At 41.4% G+C, this 24,099-nt stretch overlaps 4 protein-coding genes across 6 annotated transcripts in view; 1 reads left to right on the top strand and 3 right to left on the bottom strand.

Annotated features, from left to right (window-relative positions):
- Positions 1 to 1,850: 1,850 nt before the first annotated feature.
- Positions 1,851 to 5,362, top strand: LOC311003531 (V-set domain-containing T-cell activation inhibitor 1-like; the record flags this gene model as incomplete). Its single annotated transcript, XM_083995298.1, has 5 exons — positions 1,851 to 1,932; positions 2,924 to 3,241; positions 3,321 to 3,581; positions 4,366 to 4,647; positions 5,337 to 5,362. The coding sequence occupies 5 exons, from the start codon at positions 1,851 to 1,853 to the stop codon at positions 5,360 to 5,362; spliced, it is 969 nt and encodes a 322-aa protein (XP_083851424.1).
- Positions 5,363 to 9,535: 4,173 nt separating this feature from the next.
- LOC311003281 (apolipoprotein D-like) lies at positions 9,536 to 11,020 on the bottom strand (the record flags this gene model as incomplete). Its single annotated transcript, XM_083994995.1, has 4 exons — positions 9,536 to 9,768; positions 10,426 to 10,511; positions 10,698 to 10,819; positions 10,910 to 11,020. The coding sequence occupies 4 exons, from the start codon at positions 11,018 to 11,020 to the stop codon at positions 9,536 to 9,538; spliced, it is 552 nt and encodes a 183-aa protein (XP_083851121.1).
- Positions 11,021 to 14,678: 3,658 nt separating this feature from the next.
- Positions 14,679 to 16,597, bottom strand: LOC311003530 (hereditary hemochromatosis protein homolog; the record flags this gene model as incomplete). The annotated part of the gene is made up of 2 exons (XM_083995297.1): positions 16,489 to 16,597; positions 14,679 to 15,685 (listed from the first exon to the last, which is right to left on the bottom strand). Exons 1-2 carry the CDS (start codon positions 16,571 to 16,573, stop codon positions 14,679 to 14,681), a joined length of 1,092 nt encoding a protein of 363 aa, XP_083851423.1. The 5' UTR covers positions 16,574 to 16,597.
- Positions 16,598 to 17,702: 1,105 nt separating this feature from the next.
- The window catches only part of arhgap21a (Rho GTPase activating protein 21a), an 84,642-nt gene continuing 78,245 nt past the window's right edge, over positions 17,703 to 24,099 (bottom strand). For all 3 annotated transcript variants that reach the window (XM_083995651.1, XM_083995652.1, XM_083995653.1), the window contains 2 exons: positions 22,696 to 22,727; positions 17,703 to 20,594 (listed from right to left, as the gene is read on the bottom strand). In XM_083995651.1, coding sequence (XP_083851777.1) covers positions 18,891 to 20,594; positions 22,696 to 22,727 — 1,736 coding nt within the window. In that variant the 3' untranslated portion in view covers positions 17,703 to 18,890. The remainder of the gene's footprint in view (positions 20,595 to 22,695; positions 22,728 to 24,099) is intronic.

Here is a 24,099-nt window from a genome sequence, read left to right as displayed (position 1 = left end):
TAAACAGCACCTGTTGAGACTCTGTCTGGTGTTCTTTCAGTTAGTTTTTTACATCCTCACTACCACCATGATCTAATACATAACAGTACAGTATGTTTACAGAGAGAAACTCCAGCCACTGTTCTTACAAATAGTACAAGTCACATGCTTGCTCTTAAAACATCTTTGTTTAGGTTCTTTCATGTGCTACCAGCACCAGAAAACTTAAATGTATACTACATTAGAAAATAAGCGACAAGACAAGATTAATAAATTAATAAAGATTAATCCAAAAGCTGCTGACTGTTTTTAAATGTCTGCAGGGAAACTAATGCATCCTATGTCTATTACAGCAGCATACATCAGGACAAAGCCTGCTCTCTGTATCAAGTTGTTTTGTATAGTTTTTTGCCGGGTGAGACAGTGATGGAGACAGTGAGGAATTACTGTTTCCTGTTTGTCATCCTGTCATAAACCAGGGATACACTATGCAGAGTGTGGCTGATGGGTAATTTTTCTGGAGTTCACAGATTACTGGAATTTCTCATAAACTGTGTTTACGGCAGAAGCAGAAAGTTAAAAACAAAACAAACACCAACAAATCTGTAATAACAACACATTTCACCTTCACAATACCAGTATTCTCCTTTTTTCCAGTTAGGTTCTCCAAGTATTATAGCATCTTGATTTCACATGTATTTACTACAGCATGTGGGATCAAGTAACATAGGCACACACACTAGGGATCAAGTTGTAGCCTAGGAACAAAACAAGTTGACTGAGTTGATAAGAGTCATTTGACACACTGAATTCTGATTGGACAGTTGCCCGCCCTTTTTGGTGGGTGTTCACAATAAATGTTTAATCTTATCTCTTTGTCCTCATGTACACGGCTATGTGACTGCTTCTTGGACTATGTAAGTTTGCTTTGTTTAATGCTTACACTAACCTTACACTCTACTGCTAAAACCTCATGATGTTTGTTACACATTTATGGACAGTTTTGAGGTTTTACATGTTCATAGGTTTACTACAGGTTTTCTTTTATTGGACGAAAGTGGAGAAGTTCATTACAGGCAGGTCTGAACAGAGAACCATTGTCCTGGGGCAACAGAGCGTCCTGTTCCATTTCCACATAGTTATACACCAATACAGTATGGTGTTTACTAATTTCTTCTCTATGCAGTTTTGAGGTGTTACATGTTCACAGGTTTACTACAGGTATTTGTGTGGGAGAAAGTTAATTAGCCTATATAAAAATAAAAATGCGCGCGCGGGTGTTTGATTTGCGCGCGATTTATGGCAGTATCCTAATTCCATAAAGAACCATCGTGCTCCAAAGGCAACAGTGCATGACCACTGCAACTACAATTTTTCCAAAGTTATAGAGTTATAGATCAATATATTATGTTTATTATTTTCTTCTCCTGTCAGAACAAAACAATTCAAGCTCCACTCATTTAAAAAAACAGAAACATCTGTTATTATCCTAGAAGAGCTGAAACGTTGTTCTTCTGTCTGAACTGTGTTGACTGTTTTACCTGGAGTCAGATTATCCTGTAAGAGTCACATAATTAAAAATTCTACAATCTTAGACAACTGATTATCAGATTTACAAAATGTTCAAAGCAGAGCGCTACATGGACTCTTTTCTATAGAGGTGCTCTTTGGAGAGGGATCCAAGGGATGTGGAAAACAAAGAAAAACTCCAAGACACTCTCTTGAGTTAGTAAAAATGCCTTTAATTAATCTGGCATTTCACACAATGACATGTTTAAAATGACTATGACTTGTTTCGGCATCAAGCCTTCATCAGAGAGTCAAACAGATATTTCAGATACACCTGGGTCTTTTGTCTTGGTGTTTAACCAATGACAAGCTGCTACTCGGTTGCTGTGACCCAGAGTGGGTGTGGTCAGCAGCCAACGGGTTTGGCCATAACCCACCCCACAGGTAACAAGGCTGAATAAAGAAAAACATGGTCAGCATATATTTCAAATGCATAAAGGGTGCAAAATAATACCAAAAATAGATAGATAATGGATAGGATACAACAATCAATACAACATAAAATACAATAAATACAATCCTGGACTAACTCATACCAGGAGCAATCCAAGGGACAAGCAGAGCTCACAGAAAAACAGAGAAGTCTAAGTCTTCATTCAAGCCTGGATGTTTTGCAGCCTGCAGTTTATGGATCCAAAACGTTTTCCTTTGATTTAGTTTTCTTTGTCTGTCACCTTTGCGGATGGAGGATGGAATGTGAATTATTCCAAAAGCTTGTAAAGTAGAGGGGTTATTATTATGGAAGTCAAGATAGTGTTTGGTCATGGGGACATTATCAGATTTATTGGAGATTGTTTTCTACAGTAATAAAACGATGAATAATGATGGATGAACTGTGCATGTTATTGAAAGTGAATACTCTCTTTAATGCAGACTTTTCTTTGTCTAATTACTGTATTTTAGATTTTCCCATAACTCCTGCTTGGACAGTGATGCAGTTCAGAGGACAAACAGAAGATGACCAGGGTCAGCTGGGTCCTTTGTTCACTGGAAATCTTCATCCTGTTGTTGTTGACTGCTGCAGGAGGAGGCAAGTGAAGTGTTTATAACAATAATGTTGTAACAGTGAAGTTTAATATCCGATCACATGTTCAGTTCAACATTACACACATTAAAGATTCTCACAGTCATAATCAGGATGTTACACAGATAGTCCAACAATGTTACAGGTTCTAGTCCAGTCTTGTTCATGTTGCTCACTCCAGTGGCAAACGGGAATTTATACCCACAGTTCAATGAAAGTTGACTGATGACACCAGAGAACTGTTTTGCAGCTGCAGAGGTTTGCAGAATAACATTTTTTTGGTGCCTTTCACGACACCCAAGGTAATGTTTGATAGGATAAGGTTAACATGTAACTCTTTACCTGTTACAGATACTGAGGTGTCCTATGTTTTAATGGAGAGCTGCATCTTATCATGCAGCTTCCAGGGCGGCACTGATGTGGTCGTCCACTGGATTCAGGTGACAGCTGGAAACCTTCATGTCCACTCCTACTACCACAACCAAGACCAGCTGGGACTCCAGGACCAGAGCTTCAGAGGCAGAACATCACTGTTCCAGGACCAGATCTCCAGAGGAAACGCCTCACTGCAGCTGACAGGGGTGAAGGTTCAGGACCAGGGGAGATACAAGTGCTTCACCAGCACCATCAGAGGAAACAAGGAGTCATTCATCAACCTGAAAGTGGACGGTATGAGAAACACACAGTAAATGTAGAAAACCATTCATTTCTGATGTCATTGGTGCATTAATAAAATATTTTTTCTCAGCTCCAGTGGTTGAAGTCGACCTCCAGCAGGTTGGAGACATCATCACCTGCAGCTCAGAGGGGATCTACCCTGAGCCTGAGCTCACCTGGTCCACCAGTCCTCCATCCAATGTGGCCTTCAAGAACCAAACTAAAGTCCAGGAGACTCAGCAGCTGCTCTACAACATCAGTGGTTCTCTGATACGTTCAGATACTGATCTGACCTACAGCTGCAACATCAGCACTCGCAGTCACTGGAGGAGAGCCACTTTGTTTAAACCAGGTCAGTGATGTAAATTTGAAGTGACTTTTAATGCACGATTTGATTAACCCACTATGGTGTTGCCTTCAGACAACCACTTTTTTGATGCTCACATTGGACTTTTGTGAAATAACATCGCTATAAGCAAATAACAAAATGTGGGGCTGAAGTGGATTTGACAACTTCTTTGGGTTACAGCAGTCCTTACTGGAGCTTTTGGCATTTTGGAAATCATTGATTTGCCAACCCTCTATAATAAGAGTCCTTATTATAGATAGAGAGGTAAATAAGGAGTCTATGGTTTGAGGAAAGTATGATGTCAGTGAGTCCACGCCCAAATCCAGATTCATCAGAACAAACTACTTTTTTTTCTCTAAACATTAAAGCAGAAGTAAGCAGAATGTTTGCGTTAATATAAGTCTTAAATAGTTATATCTTCCAACAGCAATAACTTATATAGAGTGTTTGGTCTGAAACACAGGTCTCTCAGTCACTCTGCTCTGCTGTAAGCCGAGGAGAAAACTTTCCTTGTATCCTACAACCTTTACCCAATGAGGAGAGAGAACGGCATAAAGGGGCGGTCCTCTCTGTGTGTGCAGCCAAGGGATGTGCGTGAATGTGGTGACGTAGGGACGAGGGCGGGGCCTGATAACTCCATCTGCTGACAAGAAGTTAACCAAAACGGCCGGATCGCTTACTTCTGCTTTAACAACCAAACTTTGCCAGGTGTGATTTTTTTTAAATTAGAATCTGGAATAAAAATTTTACATTTTCATGTTTCTGTGTTTCTGTGTTATCATTTCAGCTTCTCAGAGTTCACACGCTGAAGCAACAATCCCCTGCTCCACCTCAAACACCAACTTCTCTGGTCTCACCTGGAGATTCAACCAGAGTCAGATGATCCTGACTCAGACCAGAGCTGACGTCCTCTACACAGTCTCAGAGGAGTGGAGGCAGCAGGTGAAGGGTGTGTCAGAGTCAGGAAGTCTCATGCTACAGGACTTATCTTCACATCATCAGGGAACATACACCTGTGAACTGAGAGATGCTGAGGAGACGCTGATAACCAACACTGTCCTCAAGATAGGTGAGGAACTGTTGGTTTTAATGGTAATTTTGATAGTTGGAGCACTTTTCAAAATCTAAGTTACAAAGTAACACAACGTAATGGAATAGAATAAATAAAACTGATCCAACCCTAACCCTAACCCCCCTCTCAGATAAAAGTATGAAAAGACTTACAGGAGATAACACTATTGAGTCTTGGAGCCCTGACTGCAGAGATCTTTATGAGCATGTGTTTTTATCTGTAACACCTGTATGACCTACCAAAACAATCCTTTACACTATTTTAGATAATTCATCCAGTGGTGCAGTTGTTATCGGTTCGGCGGTTGGAGCAGTTTTGATTGTAGCAGTTTTGATAGGAGCTGTCCTGTGGCTGTCCTCTAAAAAGAAAGGTAAATTGCTGTTCAGTTTCATTTCTTCATTTATTTTTCTTCATTTCTTGTTTGTTGTTGTGATTGATTTATTTTACTTCAAACCTATTTCAGGCCAACAAAACAATCTCTCAAGAATTGCTGAAATTCAAAGGTGAGTAAATCTCGACGAAATGCACAATGACAAGAAACGCTCTTGATGAAATGAGGATAAAATATAAAATCACATAAAATGATTGTGTTTTTCTTTACGCTGAAGAAGACGGAATAAGGAATTAACTTAATTTTACCTTTATATCTTTAAATGAGGCTGAATTTCATTTTGTTCTGTTTGCAGAGAAGTGGAACTTGAATATGACTTAATGTAAGCAATATTATTGGTAACACTTTACAATAAGGGTCCCTTTATTAACGTTAGTTAGCACATTATTAAGCATTAATATATTAACTAATGTATAATTATATGCTTAGTAATGCATACATAATGATAACTAATTACATTATTATGCTTAATAATTTATGAACTAACTTTGAGTAGTAAACATTAATTAACAGCTTACTAATAGGCTGCTACATTAATTAATGCTTAATAATGTACTAACTAGCGTTAATTAAGGGACCCTTATTGTAAAGTGTTACCATATTATCTGTCCCCTCTGTTTGAGGAAAATGACAGATCTGCTCACACTGCACTGACCTTAGCTGTGACTTTATGACTGTGGACATGGAGACACTCATGACGGAAACAAGCTCAAGAAGAACAAACCACTACACTGGAGACTGAAGCATTAATAGAATGTTGAACAGAGACTAACTTTGTCTTCCAATCTCTCAGAAAACAATGGTCTTAAATGTGTAATTTCATCTAAAATGGAAATTAAACAAACAAAAAAAAAAACTTAAATGGACCAGTTTATAAATTGGCAGCTGAACTAGTACTTAACCAACACTTTTTTTCTAACTCATGGAAATGAGACTCCCGCGTCGGGCAGACCCCTTTACTGTCTATCTCTACTGTGTGCTATTAAATAAAAAGGCAAAAACGCCCCCAAAAATATACTTAAAAAAAAAAAAAACACTGTGTAATGCTGCATGATGGGATCCAGTTTTCACTGCCCATCATCATCAAGAATACTATAATAGCAACACTGCAGTGAGTGCACCTGCTCCTGCTGCTACAGTAAATGTTGCTGGTGCTTTGAGTTCATTGCATGGTTTGTTGTGTGGTTTTTGTATTTTGTTTTGTTGTACAGGTTTTGTTTTTCTTTCTTTCTTTCTTTCTTTCTTTCTTTCTTTCTTTCTTTCTTTCTTTCTTTCTTTCTTTCTTTCTTTCTTTCTTTCTTTCTTTCTTTCTTTCTTTCTTTTAACCTTTTTGTGTGCAGCTAATAACCATTTGTATTTGTTGTTTTATACTTTGTTTTTATACTAAAAATCAGTTTTGAATTTTATTCTCTTGAATAATGGAAAATATCATATTGTTGGCACTATAGGTTAAAGTCTTGTATCTCCACACTTTACTGTCTTGGTCTGACCAATCCACTGTGTGGATTGGTTTACCTAGAGTCAGATTATCCTGAGAGAGACAGAATTAAATCAAATTTAGACAACTGATTATCTGATTTATAGCAGATTATTTTTCAGATGGGTTTACTCTTACAGAAATAAAACAATAGCAATTATTTTGTATTGTGCTCACATGATAAAAATAAAGGTTTTCCATACAATCAGGATTTTCCACAGGCAGCCCAGCTATAAGCCATGGGAACTTGTTTAAACAGGAATTTTATCGTCACAGTTCAATGACTGGCTGATAAAAAATCAGGTTTCACACCTGCAGAAGTTGTTGGCAGTAAACAAAAACAAGGTGTTCCAATATAATCTTTCTTCAGAGTTGTTTTAGCAACAGGCAGGTTGTTGTGTTTGGTAACAGCTGTAAGACACACTAAAAACAATTATTTTTTAATTATTCTTTACTGTCTATCTCTACTGTGTGCTATTAAATAAAAAGGCAAAAACGCCCCCAAAAATATACTTAAAAAAAAAAACACTGTGTAATGCTGCATGATGGGATCCAGTTTTCACTGCCCATCATCATCAAGAATACTATAATAGCAACACTGCAGTGAGTGCACCTGCTCCTGCTGCTACAGTAAATGTTGCTGGTGCTTTGAGTTCATTGCATGGTTTGTTGTGTGGTTTTTGTATTTTGTTTTGTTGTACAGGTTTTGTTTTTCTTTCTTTCTTTCTTTCTTTCTTTCTTTCTTTCTTTCTTTCTTTCTTTCTTTCTTTCTTTCTTTCTTTCTTTCTTTCTTTTAACCTTTTTGTGTGCAGCTAATAACCATTTGTATTTGTTGTTTTATACTTTGTTTTTATACTAAAAATTTGTTTTGAATTTTATTCTCTTGAATAATGGAAAATATCATATTGTTGGCACTATAGGTTAAAGTCTTGTATCTCCACACTTTACTGTCTTGGTCTGACCAATCCACTGTGTGGATTGGTTTACCTAGAGTCAGATTATCCTGAGAGAGACAGAATTAAATCAAATTTAGACAACTGATTATCTGATTTATAGCAGATTATTTTTCAGATGGGTTTACTCTTACAGAAATAAAACAATAGCAATTATTTTGTATTGTGCTCACATGAGTGTGCACACACTGCAAAATAAAGGTTTTCCATACAATCAGGATTTTCCACAGGCAGCCCAGCTATAAGCCATGGGAACTTGTTTAAACAGGAATTTTATCGTCACAGTTCAATGACTGGCTGATAAAAAATCAGGTTTCACACCTGCAGAAGTTGTTGGCAGTAAACAAAAACAAGGTGTTCCAATATAATCTTTCTTCAGAGTTGTTTTAGCAACAGGCAGGTTGTTGTGTTTGGTAACAGCTGTAAGACACACTAAAAACAATTATTTATCATCCCATTTGTTTCTCATCTCTTGGTTACGTTGTTAGGCTTCTTTATCCATGAAAAGGTTGGTTTTGAACTTATGATTTCAGTTTTAACTGTTATTATTGTTCTTATCATTATAACCGGGTCAAAATTTACCCAAACACCTTAATGTAACAATTTTCACCAGGGCATTTTAGAATTTTGTGAATTTCTTTGGTTTGTTTACTTGAAAACGGGCCACTGGTGACCCGAACACAAGAGGAAGGTTAAGGATGCTCATTATTAGCAAGAACAGTTGCATGAAAACTGTGTGCTTACACAACCAGTTTTTGTATTTAAAAAAAGAAAGAAAATAAATTATTAAAGGGTTAGGGTTAACCCTTACCCTAATGCTGAGTGGTGGCATCCAGGTTTCACTTCCCATCGCTGTCAAGAATAACTACAGTAGCCCACCTTCTGCAACTAAATGTTGCTGGTGATTTGTGTTTTTTAAATGTGTTTTCTTGGTTTAGTAGAGTTAGAATTGTTTACCTTCAAGTGTGCAGCTATCATATCAATCATTGTTGTTTTTTTAATTGAATAAACATCTGTTTTGAATCCTGTGCTCTTGTCCTCACTGAATTGGAAAGGATTCTGTTGTTGGCACTGGCTGGCACACACTCCACAATCTGTTCTCCTTGCTGCAGGAAGCTACAATGGTTTCCTACCACAAACGGTCCAGTTTCCTCTCTTTTTTTCTCTCTTTCTTTAACCAGCAGTTGTACAGTAATCAAATCTTATGATATGTAGACCTATAGCTATGTAACCACATGTGTGCTCTGTACCTTCTAAAGACAGTCTTAATGAAATAAACTGCATTCACCTTTCAATCTATTCCATATGGTTCATCACTTTCTCAGAACAGAATCCATGTTTTTAAGCTGAAAATATGGACATTCTAGTAGTAGCCTATAGTGAGCGTCAGGACATTTGTTCATCAGATAGGCTAAATCACATAAAAAATGAAAAATAACAAAACAACTGCTTCATAGTTATCTTTAATATACAAGACAGTCCCAAAGTTTATTCAAGGGTATGTTTGGTTAATTGATGCACTACTAGAGTGTGAAAAGACAAATACTATGTGTCAACATTGAGTTTGTGAGGTGGTGTGGGTTTCTACAAAATCACTCTCCCCGTCTTTAAATTACTGAGCAGTTACAGAATTAAAATATAAAAATATATTTTAAAAAGATGAACACTGGATGGAACTGGTTTTGTGGATATAAAATTGTCAGCTAAGAAAAGAGGATAAATATACAATAGTCTGCAGAAAAATAATAGAAATCAAAGCAAATCGCATAGAGAACTGCAATAGCTACTGGTTGATTAAACAATAAGTTGTAATAAACATGGATAACTGAATTTTTTCCCCATAATTTCTTCTTTTTTTTTTAGCATTTCTAAAAAGTAAGACAAAAAAGATAAAGATGCACAAATTTAAGATGCAGATCTACAACACCTTTACTGACTGAGCCACCTTCTCACTGCATCCTTTAACAGTAAGATCCCAATAAACCCATAATAGTTCTAATAATTCAAGTGTCAAACCCTGCAGCCTCCACTGTGGCTACAGCAGAACAGGCATCTGGTCAGTCCCTAATTATCTTTGCAGCCTGTCTGATCTGTGACCTTCATCCTGAACAGGTCGATGCCTTCGCTGGTCAGCAGGTTTTTGGCGTACCGCACCGTCTCTGGTGGCAGGAAGCGAGAACGTCCGAGGATCCAGGCGTACTCGATGCGGAAAATGCGGAAGATGTCCGTGCAGGAGTAGACGACGGACAGGCTGGAGTAGTCAGTGGTCAGAACCCAGTATGGGCTGTAGGGGGAAACTGGGAGCAAAGGTCAGAGATCAGAGTTGATGATGATGATTACAATTTTCTATGAATACTTTCACAGCCATGTAAATGCAGTCAGTCATTCAGTCAGATTTCCCCTCAGGTACGAGTAGGTATAATTTGCATGCAGAGCTGTAGGGCAGCATGTAGACTAAGAATGGAACTAGATCAGGCCTGACACCTGCTGGACAACAATCATCACTGTCTTTAAAACATGAAAACCTGCATTCACAGTGAGATTTGAACCCTGTCACCCGAGGAGCTGTGTCTGTGATGTAATGCTCAAGTCAGCTAAAAGCTACACAAATATTTGCTGAGATCTAAATACCGATGAAGGCTTTCACTGACAGACGGCTCTTAGTCATAATGCAGTGAGGCTGCTGTGTCATGTACCAGCCGATATATTGTCATTCATGAGGTATGTGTGCCCTTTAACCACATAATCATATAATTAGTGGGATGGACTTCTGTCTGCAATGTACAAAGAATTAAAAAAATATTTTCCTTTTCTGTCCTTGTATTCAGTTTGAATTATTTATTGCTATAATTGAAAACATTATTACTCCTAAAACATTTAAAGTCTTACAGCAACAAGATTTAATTAGCAAAGACAAAAACAAAGAGGATGAAGAGTAGAAGAAGTGAACTTACAATATGAGAAGCTCACTCCGAGTCTGGAAGGTTCTTGCGGGTCTTGGACTATTGCTGTCCCCTCTGCTACCCTCACCTTGTCCTTACTGAGACACAGGCAGAGATGTGATAAGATTTTGACAAGAGTGGAGCAAACAACAACCTCTGACTCAGTGTACGCTTGGATAGTCAGCCAGATAATGGCCAAAAAACTCCACATCCAGACTTATTATAACCGTTATCCCACATTTTATTTTAGGTCTGAAGAAACACAAATGTGTGTCAGTACTCACTAGAACTGGGAGTTCAGCACCCGGATGGTACCATCTTTCCTTATGGAATAGTTTGCCTCGATGCACTTCCCTCTTTCGAAGGAGGCCGGGAGCTTCTCAATCTCATACCACCTGCCCAGGTACTGTCACACAGAGAGAAACTCTTAGTTCTGTGCATGATGCTGCTTTATATAGCCTATACCAAGTGTGTTCATATACAGTATGTGTGTTACCTGTTCAAGGTTGAAGTTTGGCTGCACTTTGGGAATGGGACAGGGGCCCCAGTGATATGTCTGTGCTGCCACCAGAGGGAGCAGCAGGAGGAGAAGGTAGGAAGTCGACATGGTTCCTTCAGGGGCAGAGGGAAAGACAGTGATCAGTAGCTATACAGCATGAAGCAACACAAGGACACATTATAAATGTTAACAAATTGATTAACAGCCAGTTAAAATGTCCTCATATGTGCTTACAATTAAGAAGCATTTATTAATATATATATATATATATATATATATATATATATATATATATATATATATATATATATATATATATATATATATATATATATATAAATATTGACATGACGTTTAGAATTTGAACAAACTTTGAAATTAATCAACATTGGGTTAAATGTGAATGTTTGGGTTTTGCAGGGAAAAAAATTGTAATTGTCATCATCAATCAAAATTATAGGCTTAAAAAAAGAATATGCATAAATTCATTATCTGTGATAGGTTTAAATTGGTGTTGTTCAGTTTCTTATTTATTTTTACGTGATACATCTTCAGTTGAGGAAATAATCACAACCAAGCTGTCCAAGAAGAATTATGTTTGTTGATAATATTATCATCAGAGTTACATCAAGTGTAGAATAATGTGTGTATTTGCCCCTGTTGGTCGGCCATTACTATTTCATGGTCAAGTGTTAAACCTTGGTTGTAACTGAACCTGAAACCTGTGTGAATGTGGTCGACACCTAAAGCCATGGAGGCTGCTCGGGTACAATATTTACATTCCTGAAATCATTTACATTTCAGCCTCTGTTCTCATCATATGGCTGACCAGCATCCATTGTTGTGTAAAGAAGATAGCAGTGGAACAGGCCATTTCACCGCCGCTCTCACATGGACACCGAGGAGCGCCTTTTGTCTCTGAACAAAACATCACATGTCGCCATACTTGTTCTTCTGGTTTAACCCAACACCTGTATCTTCATAGCCAGTCAGCTACTTCTTTATGTTGTCTAACAGCAACAAAAAAAATGTTTATGTTTAATTTCTTTTCTCCTTCTATTGTTTTGTTCTGTCTTTTTTTGGCTGCTGTGTTGCAGTGTTAGGTCCTTCCTGTCTAGTGCTGTGTTTTGTCTTTATGTTTGTCACTTGTACTGCACTATAAATAAAAAAAAAGTAACAACAATTGTGATATACTATTTCTATAAAATACAAGTTCAAGGCCACAGAAGATGAAACCAAATGGAGAACAACTTCATCCTTGTATGATGCAGAAAACAACCAGTGTATGAAAGGTTATATTATAGGTTATATTATATAAAAACTGACCTATACATGACAGTATCATAAACGTATACCATAATTATATAGCACCTACATGCTGCAGTTCAGTATGACTCCATAAATGAAGCTCTCTTACCTGAGGTGGAGGTCAGGTGGAGGTCTGAGGCTGCAGCTCACTGGGTCTGAAGAGCTGGAGACACACACACAGTATTTTACCGGCTGCTGAGACACACAGAGTGAGTGTGTGTTGAGGGGACGTCCCTGTGGAGGCACGAGGCAGCTCATTAGATAATTGTCATCATGCGCACATTCCCACACTCACACAGTGAAAATGCATTCCCTGTGTGAAGGGTTAACTATTTTAACCATCCACAACCCACAGTGTTATGACTGTGTGCTCCTGTCAGTTTGCACACCCATATTTACTGTCATGGAAACACCCATTACACCGTTATCAAACAACTAATTAATAATAATACAGTGGGTGAATTGTGTTTTTACATTAGTCTTTTGTCAGATTTTATTTAAAACATGTTCTATTTAAAAATTGAAGAATATACCTGTCTGTCATTGTTGTTTCTGATTTGATAGGTTGGACTCTACTTAAACAGAGCTGTGTGGTGCATCGACTGCATGGATTGGACAGAATATTAGGTAAATAATGAATAGTGGGTGTGGCTTATGAATTCCTTCAGTTCATTACACTTCTAAAAAACCACAATACATCACCTGTATATTCTAGAGAGGTGAAATTCAGCAAATGATGGAGGTTTGCTCTACAAATAATTGATTATCTTGCTATATGCACGCCTGACTTTCTACTGAAGTCAATGAAATATTTCAGTTTCACACCAACATTTTGACAGTTGATGTTTAAAGTGGCTATATTATAGCTAGTCAAGCCCTCAGGGTGGTGATCAGGGCCGGCTGCTCACCAGGTTATAAAACCTATGATCATTCTGTCTTTCTGTCTCCTCCCTCTGCAGGCACCCTGATGGTGATGTGGCGACTGTTGCTTGTTCTGTTATTTATTAATTATTTCATACACCCTACAACACCCTCCACATGCCTTCTATGATTATTCATTTACATCCCCACCCCATGATTTGTGATCTATTGTATAATCTCATTATTCTTTGTTAAATAAATATTTCTCTAAATGTTACCACAGTGCGTCTCCCTCCTGTGACCAGACTTTAACCTTAAAGTTTAAATTGTCATGATAATTATAACATGCTTATCAATAAGTTACTTACCTGTCCAACAGCAGTAAAGTGGCATCAGTATCTGCCTCCCCTCTGTCTGGCTTCTCCTTTCAGGACTCTCCACCAAGGAGAAACAGAACCAGTGCAAATACATGTTTGACTTCTCCGTCGGCTTTGATTGTATTCCTACTGTTGAACAACCAGGCTTTTATTGTGTAGTACAGTCCACTTTTGAACCGTGTCCACTTCTTCATGTTGTTGGAATAGTTTCTACATGTTGCTAGGGGACTCACTGCTCCTGCTCCTCCTCCCCCTCTTTTGATAAGCCTTGTAAAATGCATCATTTCCTGTGCACAGCATGGGGATGGGAATTCAAAACAACGAAGAGATTTGTGGAGCTGACATGTTTAATCAGTGTTGTGTTATCTCATCTAGTAATGGCTTAACAGACATTTAATGGACATGTAAAAGTTACAGTACACACTACATCTTAAAGGGATAGTTCAACATTTTGGCAAATTGGCCCATTGCCATAATCCCTATAGTCCTAGCAGTAGGTACCTTTATTTGTCGGTGCAAGCTATTTTCAGAACGGCCGAGCAGAGCCGCGAGCTGCTCAGAGCTGTGCTACGAAGGCTTTCTTGGTTTCCCTCATCAAACTCATCGAAATTCACAATCCAACAAGTCCAAAATGCTCTCTTGGACAAGTTGTGACATGCACATTTACCACGCTAGGAAATGATAACGGAATGTTACGAGACAGAGTTGTTTTCGAGGTAAATTCATGCAAAACCGCTGATGTGCGTTCCCGTTGGGGCCGTTCTTCGGCAAGCAGTCTCTGCATTTACCTCTAAAACAACTCTGTGTTGTAACGTTCCGTTATTATCTCATGGCGTGGTGAAGGTGCAGGTCACAACTTGTCCATGAGAGCGTTTTGGAGTTATTGGATTGTGTATTTGATGAGTTTGATGAGGGAAACCAAGAAATCCCATTAGCCTCCGTAGTGTAGCTCTGAGCAGCTCGCGGCTCTGCTCTGCCGTTCTAAAAACAGCTTGCACCGACAATTAACGGTAACAAACCTACTGCTACAGGGATTATGGCAATGGGCCAATTTGCCAAATGTTTTACTATCCCTTTACAGTAATTGGTAGATTAGCTGTCAGACAAATCCATTTCCCTTTGGGGATTAATAACGCTTATTCTTATTTAAAGTATTGCTTTAAAATACTTCACACATTTTTAGTTTCTGGTAAAGCTACTGTGCCTTTGGATCTGTTTCTTCATTCAGATAATGGACTCTCTTCTTGTTGCTCCTGTGTTTCCATGGGAACACCCTCCGACCTCCTCCTCCTCCTCCTCCTCTTCCTCCACCACAGCAGCACCAGCGTCAGAACGACTATGATCATCAGTCCGACTGGAGCAGAGATGATGTGAACCCTGTGAGATCGGGAGAAGTCGGCCCTCCAGCTCACCTGCAGCCGGTTGTCCAGGCTCAGGTGAGAGGCCGAGCAGGTGTAACGGTGTTTCCCCCACAGCTCTTCATCACTGACCACCAACGTCTTCCTCACTTGGTAGAGGCCATTACCGTTGGGCAGCACCAAGCCACCCGTCAACTCGTCCTCATCAATGGTTTGGTTGTCCCTCAGCAGCGTCAGGTTGATGTGGCGAGGGTAGAAGTCTGTGGCAAGACAGGTGAGCTGAGTCCCACCCACCACCTGTTTAGTCATGAGGCGGACACGTGGTCGGACACGACGCCTCACCAGGTGCTTTTCCCGGTCCAGGAGGGCGGTCAGGGTCTGGACACAGATGGGCAGGTAGATGTTGGAGTAGAGCGTCTGGGAGTATGTCTTCCTTATGGTGTCCCACTCCCAGCCGTTCCCACCTGCATAGGTGAAGTGGGTCATGTTGTACATCAGGCTGTCGGCGTCCTGCCCATTGGACCCGTCCCTGAACATGATGAGCGCCGGCTGTCCGTTCTCCAGAACCTCACACCCGGTCAGTCTCTGCTGGACGTGGACCTTGGTCGTCAGGTTAAAGCGGTGTTTGACCAGTGCCAGCCTCTTCTTCATGTTGGAGAACATTTCCCGTAGCACAGGCACGGCCTCCTGGCCCAGGCTTAGCTCCGCCCCCTCCTCACCTGTTCCACTAACCCTCATCAGCTTTTGCAGGTCTGAGTCATAGTAACCCACCTGGATATCGTCCAGCATCACGACCACAGAGAACTCTGGGAACAAGCTGGACCCTGAGATGTAGGAAGCCAATGCCCACAGAGAGTGACGTCCTGAACCTGAGAAGAACAAAGCATCATGGGATACATGAGCAAAATTATAGCTGCTGCCAGCATGGTCGGGGGTGAAAGTGAAAGTTGCAAAGCCATAGCACATAGGTTGATCTGTTATGAATTTATGAGTATGAGTTTGAAAATGATTAGATGTGCGCTGTTAACACCACCATCAGGACTATGTGTTACTATGTGGTCTTGTGTTACTAGTTAAGGACATCTGGCATTTTGACATGTCATCATCATCATCATCATCATCATCATCACCCTAGCTGGGGGGCTTGAACCCACATTCTCTGACACCAAGAACCAGCTCCTAACTCACTGAGCTGATTGTCTGGAAGTGAGTCTTGGTGTGTGTCTTCTCAAATAGACTCAGGGAGTCATCGACCAGGCAGCATGGTAGATTTCAAAATTTGTCAAAATGTCAGAAATGTGGGGTCGAACACTTCTGTTAAGTTTTTTTCACTGAATGGGAAGTAGGATTTCCTCGAAAGAATAAAGAAAGAAAGAAGAACATTGAGGAAAACAAATAGGGTCCGGGCAGCATCCGGGTCCTTCATGTGGAAACACCTGGTAATGATAGTGTTTTGTGTTCCACCAGTAGATGGCAGTGTAACATGATCTGTCACAGCTCAGACCCTCAGACCAACATGTTGACAAAAGAGTGTGTGTAGGCTATTTGAATCTAAATAGAAACACAGTGATCCTGCACCACAACCAGCTGGTCACTGATCTGTAATCGATTGATTAATAACAATTTCACTTTCCGTGTGACAGAAACAGAAATGGTAGTATGAGTCTGGTACCTGAACTTGCCACTTGACACACAGAGATCATCATCGTTATCATCATCGTCATGGTCATCATCTTCATCGCTTCGGTGACAAACATATCGATCAAGAATTAGGAATCAACAAGCTGCTTCTTCTTGGCTTGCTGCAGATTCACTTTCTCTTTCTTTATAAACGATATGAACCAATCACGTCCTGCACGCAGGTGTCTCTGGGCGGTTTAGAGAACAGCGTCCAATCCGGTAGGGAGTGGCTCATGTTACAGTTAACTTTCTGTGTCTTGCTCTGTCTCTCTCTCATAGGTTTGAGCTCTTATTTTGAAAACTCTCCTGCATCCTGACTTAAATGAATTGAAAGGATAGTTAGAAAAAACACCTTGATAGATGACAGATTAGTTTTAGTAATAAAACAAGTTTGAAACTTCCAGTCTTATTTCAGCATAAAGTCCATTGCAGTCCATAAATGGTAAATGTTTGTAAGCTACTTGGACCCCAATAAAAGCAGCTACATTATCATATGGTGTGTGATATTTGTGTATTTATTCATTGATAAATATCGACATAAAATTGAATATTTGAAAGAATGAACCCAACCTTAATTATTCAATCAAGATTCTGGATGTTTATGATTATAGGAAAAGTTGTTTATGGGGAGGCCAAGCTTTACTTTCAAAGAGGAAGATGAGGGATTCTTCCCAAGATGCGATGTAATCACAAACCTCCCAGAATCTCTCTGAGTTAGTGGCTCAGCAGGAAGTCCCAGCAGTTTGTGTTGACCTATAACCTGGACAGGTGGAATGTTAAGTAAAGGGGGAGGTGGGGGATGGATGGATGGAAGGAAAGGAGGGGGGTTGATCAACTTACCCCGAGACCACTTTTTTTGGACATGTTATATTTTCAAAACAGTTATGTTTACACTCATCCTGTTTGTTTGTGGGGATGCACAACATCCTGAAATGCAGATGTTAGTTAGCAACAAAACTATAATTCTCTTGATGTAGTGATACTGAATATGAAAAGTAACTCATCTTACCTCACTCTACCCTACAGAGCTGATACCGGGTAATGTTCAACTAGGAAAACACATTGATCTATAATGCACCAAAATTAAACTTTAATTAAAGAGAATTAAAGAGACAAAGTGCGAAATTGTGCTGAACTCTTTTCTAACCCTATCATTTCAATCATCAAAAAACAAGACCAGAGAGACGTGGGAATCTAATAAAGATTATTTATTTCCAGTGTTTGTTGAGGGAGAGCATTGCACCAATGTTCTGCTGTACACAGGCGACATGTTCAGGAAAACATTGTCTCATGCAGTTTCAAAGAGAAGTCTGTTGTTTTTGTTGTTGTTTTTCTTTCTCCCAGGTTGAAGCGCCCATGCATTTTACTGCATCGAAAAAGACAGAGGGGGGAAAAATGAAGCAAAACGATAATGAAACAAACACTGACATTAATTTGAATTGAGTTTAACTAAACAGGAAAAAACAATCTGCGGAATGCCTGTGAAATTATTCTGCCCTAAAAATGTTTCATTTTTTCTTGTCTTGAGAACTGTTGGTAAAAACAGTTAAAAAACAAAAAACAAAACGAGGCACTTTTTCTTCTTGAGATAAAAACATGTAAAAACTTACTTTTTGGACTATAACTTGACAAAGTTTGGAAATAAAAACTACTGTACCAAGCATTACATACTGTAGTAACAGCATTTCATTACTGTTTTCAGTCTTTATTTGATAAAACTATAATAACCCTCCTGTCCCTCAAGCTAATGTCTGGCTGTTGTGACTGTACTGTGAAAAAAACAAACTTCCCCACAGCACCCAGCTCAGAAAGCAGCCCTCCGTTATATCCACATAGTTCAAGTACAGGCAAAAAAAAACAAAAATACATATTGTTTTTGAAATTGACAATATTGTGACAAGCAACTAGTGTTAGTCCAAAAAAGGAGCATGTAATACATTCTTCATACCGCTTATAATAGGAAGAACTGAACTATGTTTCCTTATTAAAAAGGTTTCCTCCTTCCTCCTTCATTCTTCATTAAGAGTCGTGTTGACTGCTTTACTTTTCATTAGTGCTGTGTAACAATCCTCAGAGTCCACGTCTGCTCTATTAACATCACATGTCAACAGCAAAGTCACATTCTTGCATTAGTAATGTTCAGTCTGGGAGGAGGACGTCTGTGTTTTTGTCTGTGTCTGTTCCAGTATGGCCAACAAGTCAGTGGAATTACACACATAAACATCTCTTCAGCATTATTCCAGTAACAATCATGGAAGCCTATACACAGTATGTACAGTAGATACATAAAGTATGCTTTGTAGAAAAAATATTGTGCAGTAACCTTAGCTAAAATACCCAACATTCGTACATTTTTACGCATTCATTCTGTTTTATTTCCCACTCTTTGCCGTTTCACAGATACTGGTAGAACCGTGAGCGGACAACTTGTGCGCCGGAGAGTTTGTGTGGGTGAGCGTCCGCCCCGAGCGACGCTTTGTTTTTGCCCTGCAGCCCACTGCCGTTGACGTGCTCCCCCGCTAGCGGCTGAGAGCTCGGGGACGCGGAAGGCGTTGGTCTGTCCCGAGCGACGTCCTGCGCTTCCGTGTGGTCGTCCTCGGGGACGGCTTTTGGCGCGACCTCCACGCTGGGGTCGGAGCCGCCTCTGCACCGCTCTCTGGCGATCCAGTCCCGGATGGAGAAGTCCTCGGAGGAGCACCGGGGCTTGAGGCGGTCCAGAGCCGACAGGTCGGCCGCCTGGTCCACCCCGCCCTGCTCCCTCCAGTCGTTGATGACCGCCAGCTCCGCAAAGTCCCTCTGCCCGCCCATGGTGTGCCTCCGCCGGATGTTCTTCTTCTTGCTGCGAGCGTCGGGGGTTCGGCTCTTCTGCGTGAACATGTCGTCGGCGGATGTTCGCAACCTGAACTTGAGCCGCTCCGTGATCTTCAGGTGCCAGGCCGGCTCGACGCGCTCCGACTCGCTGCGTGAGGACGAGCTGAGGCTGCTCGTGGACCGGCCTTTCTTCATCACCTCCAGGACTCGAGACAAACGCGTAGAGGACTCGGCCCTGGCCTCGCTGCGCTCCCCGCTCCCGGACACGCCCTCCACCGACGACTCGCTGTCCGTCTTCTGTCTCAGGGACCACCGCCTGGAGAGGGTGTCGCACTCGATCATCCTGTGGGATGGAAAAAGGCGCCGTGCTTCCAGTTTGGGCGTGGTGCTCCCCTCCCTCGTTGCTCCTCCTCCGCCTCTTGCTTCGGTCTTTCCCTGGCTTTGCTCTGGGCAGGGTGTGGACTGGCTGTTGCCGCCGCCCGGGGCAAAGACTGGGAAGTCGCTTTCGCTGTCCGTCTCCATGGGGCGTCCCTCGCTGATGAGCTCGCTGCGTTCGTCGTCCGCCTCCTCCCCGCCCTGCAGCTCCGGACTGAGTGCGCTGGACTCTGCCCCGGTCAAGAACGTGATGGAAGAAGTGGTGGAGTAGTCTGAGGTGATGGAGCTCACCTCCGCTCCGGCCGACGCTCCTGCACCTGCTCCCAGTCCGGTACAAACCCCCGCAGGAAGGTCAGGGGACGCTCCTGCAGTCCACTTTTTGGGTCTTGACCGCGGCACCGACGCCCCGGAGCTCATGGTCCCCAGGTCTGAGGTGTTTTCATCCAGCTGAGACGGGGGATCGGACAGGGAGGACTTCCCCTGAAGAACTGTTTGGTAGCTGATGTTGGGGGAGCAGGAGATGTTGGGGGATGGGGAGGGGGAGGGGGACAGGTGCCTGGGAGGAGTCTTCTCCTTCAGGAACAGGGAGTTCCTGTGCTCTCTCTTGGCTTTAGGCGTCAGCTCCACAGTTCTCCCGTTCTCCTTCCTCTCCTCCGCCCGGACTTGCTGCTTGACGTTGGTCTTTGCGTTGGGGCTGGGACGAGCCTCGCTCTGCGCCTCGGCCTGGAGGTGGTGGTGGTTCGGCTTCTGGCCGGGGATTTCCTTCTTGGGGAACACGGCGTCCAGATCGTCGTCTGAGCTGCTAGGCTGCGGCTTCTCCTTTGACTTCTTTCTTTTGCGGCTGGCTGCAGCAAAGATGGAGGAGACCAGAAGCTCTCTGCTGCACTGGTCCTTCCCTGAGCCCCAGGAACCCTGAAGAGAGAGAGGGAGAGGGAGAGGGAGAGAGAAAAGAGAGAGAGAACAAGAGGAAGCTGAAATGAGATCTTCAGATGCTGGGAATCATGAGGAGCATTATCAAAGAGAACTTCAGCCCTGTCTTTAGTCTGTACTCCACCTGCTCCCATGAAGCACCATAACAGAGACAAGTGGACAGAGAGAGGAACATTAACAGACGTGATTAACAGGGAGCACGTTATTGTTTCCATGCCGACTTAAAGCAGAAGCAGCAACAGCAGCACAGGATGAACTGAAGCGTTCCTGAGTTCTGAGCTCTGGCTGATGATGTAGCGTTAAGCTGAAGAGAAGCAGCCATGGAAACAGCGGTGCGATGATGACAGGCGGCTGCATCCTGTTCATTTTTCTCTCAAGACACAATCCTGAGCTTTTCACACTCAACTATCAGGCTGTTACTGAGCAGGAATCTGTTTGGGCTTTTAATGAAGCTGTGGCTCTCTGGGTTAAAGGGTTGTTTCACCAACATTACAGGATACGTAAGGTGCCCTTCAGCCATGCAGGAAGGTTTTATATGCTGGGGTTTGGAGATTTCTGTTTCCAACATGTTACAATGGAGGTGAGTAGAGCGTGTGATGTAATGTCTCCTTGTTTCATCAGATATTTGCATTTGAACTTGGAGTGAGTGCGTCCTGCATCGTTTCATGCCTGATTTTGAAGATGCAAGTCCTGACAAGAGTCAGTCTGACAATGTCCTGCTGTCTCTATCAAAGCTCTGAACTGGTGGATATCAAGCTACATCCACACTACTACTTTTCCTTTCAAAACACAGCTCTTTTCCTACGTTCCTACGAGTCCAGAAATGTTAAGCCCCAAAAACAGAGAAATGCAGTCGGCCTTATTTTTGTTTGATAACTCTAAGGAGACTTTTGGAAACAATGATGTACGCTCTCTAACTGCGCCAACATGGATAATGAAATGTTGAACTTTTTGACCTATGCAAGCAGCTGTTGTGCTGTTAAATTCTGCATTTTAATGCTACAACCGTGTTTGCTGTTCTTCGTTTGTCGTAATTTGTGCAACTTATCAACTTCAGAGTAGACAAACTGCCTCCTGTTTAAATTTGTATACATATCAGGGGTGCTAATCTGGACCCAGATCATTTCTGATCCAAAGCTAAAATGGCTTTGTTTTAAAATGCCACTTTAAACATAAAGAACATCGTAGTGTGGATGTCGCCTCAGGCTTCACTACATTTCTGCGTTGTGGACAAATTAAAGGGATAGTTCAACATTTTGGCAAATTGGCCCATTGCCATAATCCATATAGTCATAGCAGTAGGTTAGTTACCTTTAATTGTACTGTGGGTGCAAGCTATTTTTAGAACGGCTGAGCAGAGCCGCTAGCTTCTAAGAGCTACGCTACGGAGGCTACTGGGATTTCTTGGTTTCCCTCATCAAACTCATCAAATACAAAAAAACAATCCAACAACTCCAAAACGCTCTCGTGGACAAGTTGTGACCTGCACATTCACCACGCTATGAGATAATAACGGAACGTTACTAGACAGAGTTGTTTTAGAGGTAAATTCATGCAAAACCACTGATGCACGTTCCGGTTGGGGGCAGTTTTTTTGGCAAGCAGTCTCTGCATTTACCTCTAAAACAACTCTGTCTCGTAACGTTCCGTTATTATCTCATAGCGCGGTGAATGTGCAGGTCACAAGTTGTTGTAAATTGTGTATTTGATGAGTTGGATGAGGGAAACCAAGAAATCCCATTAGCCTCCGTAGCGTAGCTCTGAGCAGCTCGCGACTCTGCTCCGCTGTTTTAAAAATAGCTTGCATTGACAATTAAAGCCTGTGAGTACTATAGGACACCTCCATCTACACATTGGAGACAGACATCTCAAACTCTGGCCACAACTGAAACCATCTGCATGACTTTAATGTAAAAACGACTTGTTGAGCTGTAGGTAAAACAAGCTTTGAGTGTTTGCTGTGCCGAGTTGATCTGATGCTGAGCTGCGCTGGAGGTGGAGGCGACTTCACCACCTACCTCCCTCCCTCCATCCTACACTAAGAGTGGCCTGAGCAGAGTCATCACTGGACACACACACTCACCTTTGATTTAGCTGAGTCACTAGTCGGTGAATCTGTTGGTAGAAGAGAGAAATGAGGGACATGTTAGATGGTTTTTAGGTTTTTACAACACAGATATAAACACATGAAGTGCAGCACGTGGTGATGGTTGAGGGAGGTAGGAGAGGAGAAGAGAAGCGTGTCGATGAGACGTGGAGAGTGACGACACACAACTGACGAGACGTGATGATGATGACAAAGGAGCACACACATGAGCAGACGACAGACGACAGGCCATGCTGCAACACAGGGACAGATGAGCTCTACGTTACACTCAGGTCCACGTCCACATGGCATGTGACGTTCTTTCCCAACCCTGACACACACACACACACATACACACACACACACACCTGAACATGGAGTCATCGAGTCAAGTGAAGATCAGTCTCATCTTCCAACAAGTCTCTTAGTGATACTGAGTGCAACTTCAGCCATGAACACAACAGAGACACTGAGCAGCAGAGCCGGTAATGTGCCATGCAACACAGTGATGTACAGACGCAAACCCTGTTGGAGTGTTGACAGAGAGCACGAGACACCACAGACAGATGGATTTCAATGTTTCAGTGCTTGTGTCGATGCTTAATTTGGATTTTTTTTTGTGGTTCCTGACAAATTTCTACTTTCAACGTACTGTCATCTGTCTTTGGCTGCCACAACCTGCCTGACAAACGTAGACTTGCAAAATCACTATCTTCTATTAAATTGCTTCTGAAAACATATTTCTTTCTCAACGCTTTTAAATAATCTCTTTTAAATAGTTCACATTCTGGTAACCCTTTAATTTACAGGCCGCTAATTACGCGATAATGTCAAGAAGTAGCCAAGAAATAACGATCAATTTCATAGTAATGTCGTGTTTTTCATGAAGGCAAAAGATTACACATGCTTTTCATGCTTTGTAATTGACAATTAAGGACAAGGACTTGGTGGAGAAGAATTCTGGTCTTTGCCAAACAATTCAATCAATTATTTCTGGGCTATTTCTTCGAAATCAATCGTTATTTCTTGGCTATATTTCTCGACATTACTATGAAACTGACCGTTATTTCTAGGCCATTTTTAGACATTATCATGTAATTAGCGGCCTGTAAATTAATTCCTAATTTGTAATAGTACTTATTTTCTCAAGAAAAACTAAGATTTCAGTCTAAACATAACTGTGTATGTATGTAGCTAATTTCTTCTTGATCCCAACCCCGTTAATCATCTCATGACCTCACGAGAATGACTAGTTTAAACAAGTGTAGCCATGACAACTGTGCCTGAATAAACCTCAAACTTACTAAATTCAGACTGAAGTCAGGATGTGTTGATCAAACTATCAGTGAACAATATTAAATATTTTGTCTGGACTGCATGAACGAATCAACAGCTGAACTG

This window comes from Trachurus trachurus (genome assembly GCF_905171665.1).
Source record: "Trachurus trachurus genome assembly, chromosome: 20".
NCBI classification, from domain to species: Eukaryota; Metazoa; Chordata; class Actinopteri; order Carangiformes; family Carangidae; genus Trachurus; species Trachurus trachurus.
The sequence above is the reverse complement of the archived record's forward strand: the minus strand, read 5'-3'. Positions and strand labels throughout refer to the sequence as shown.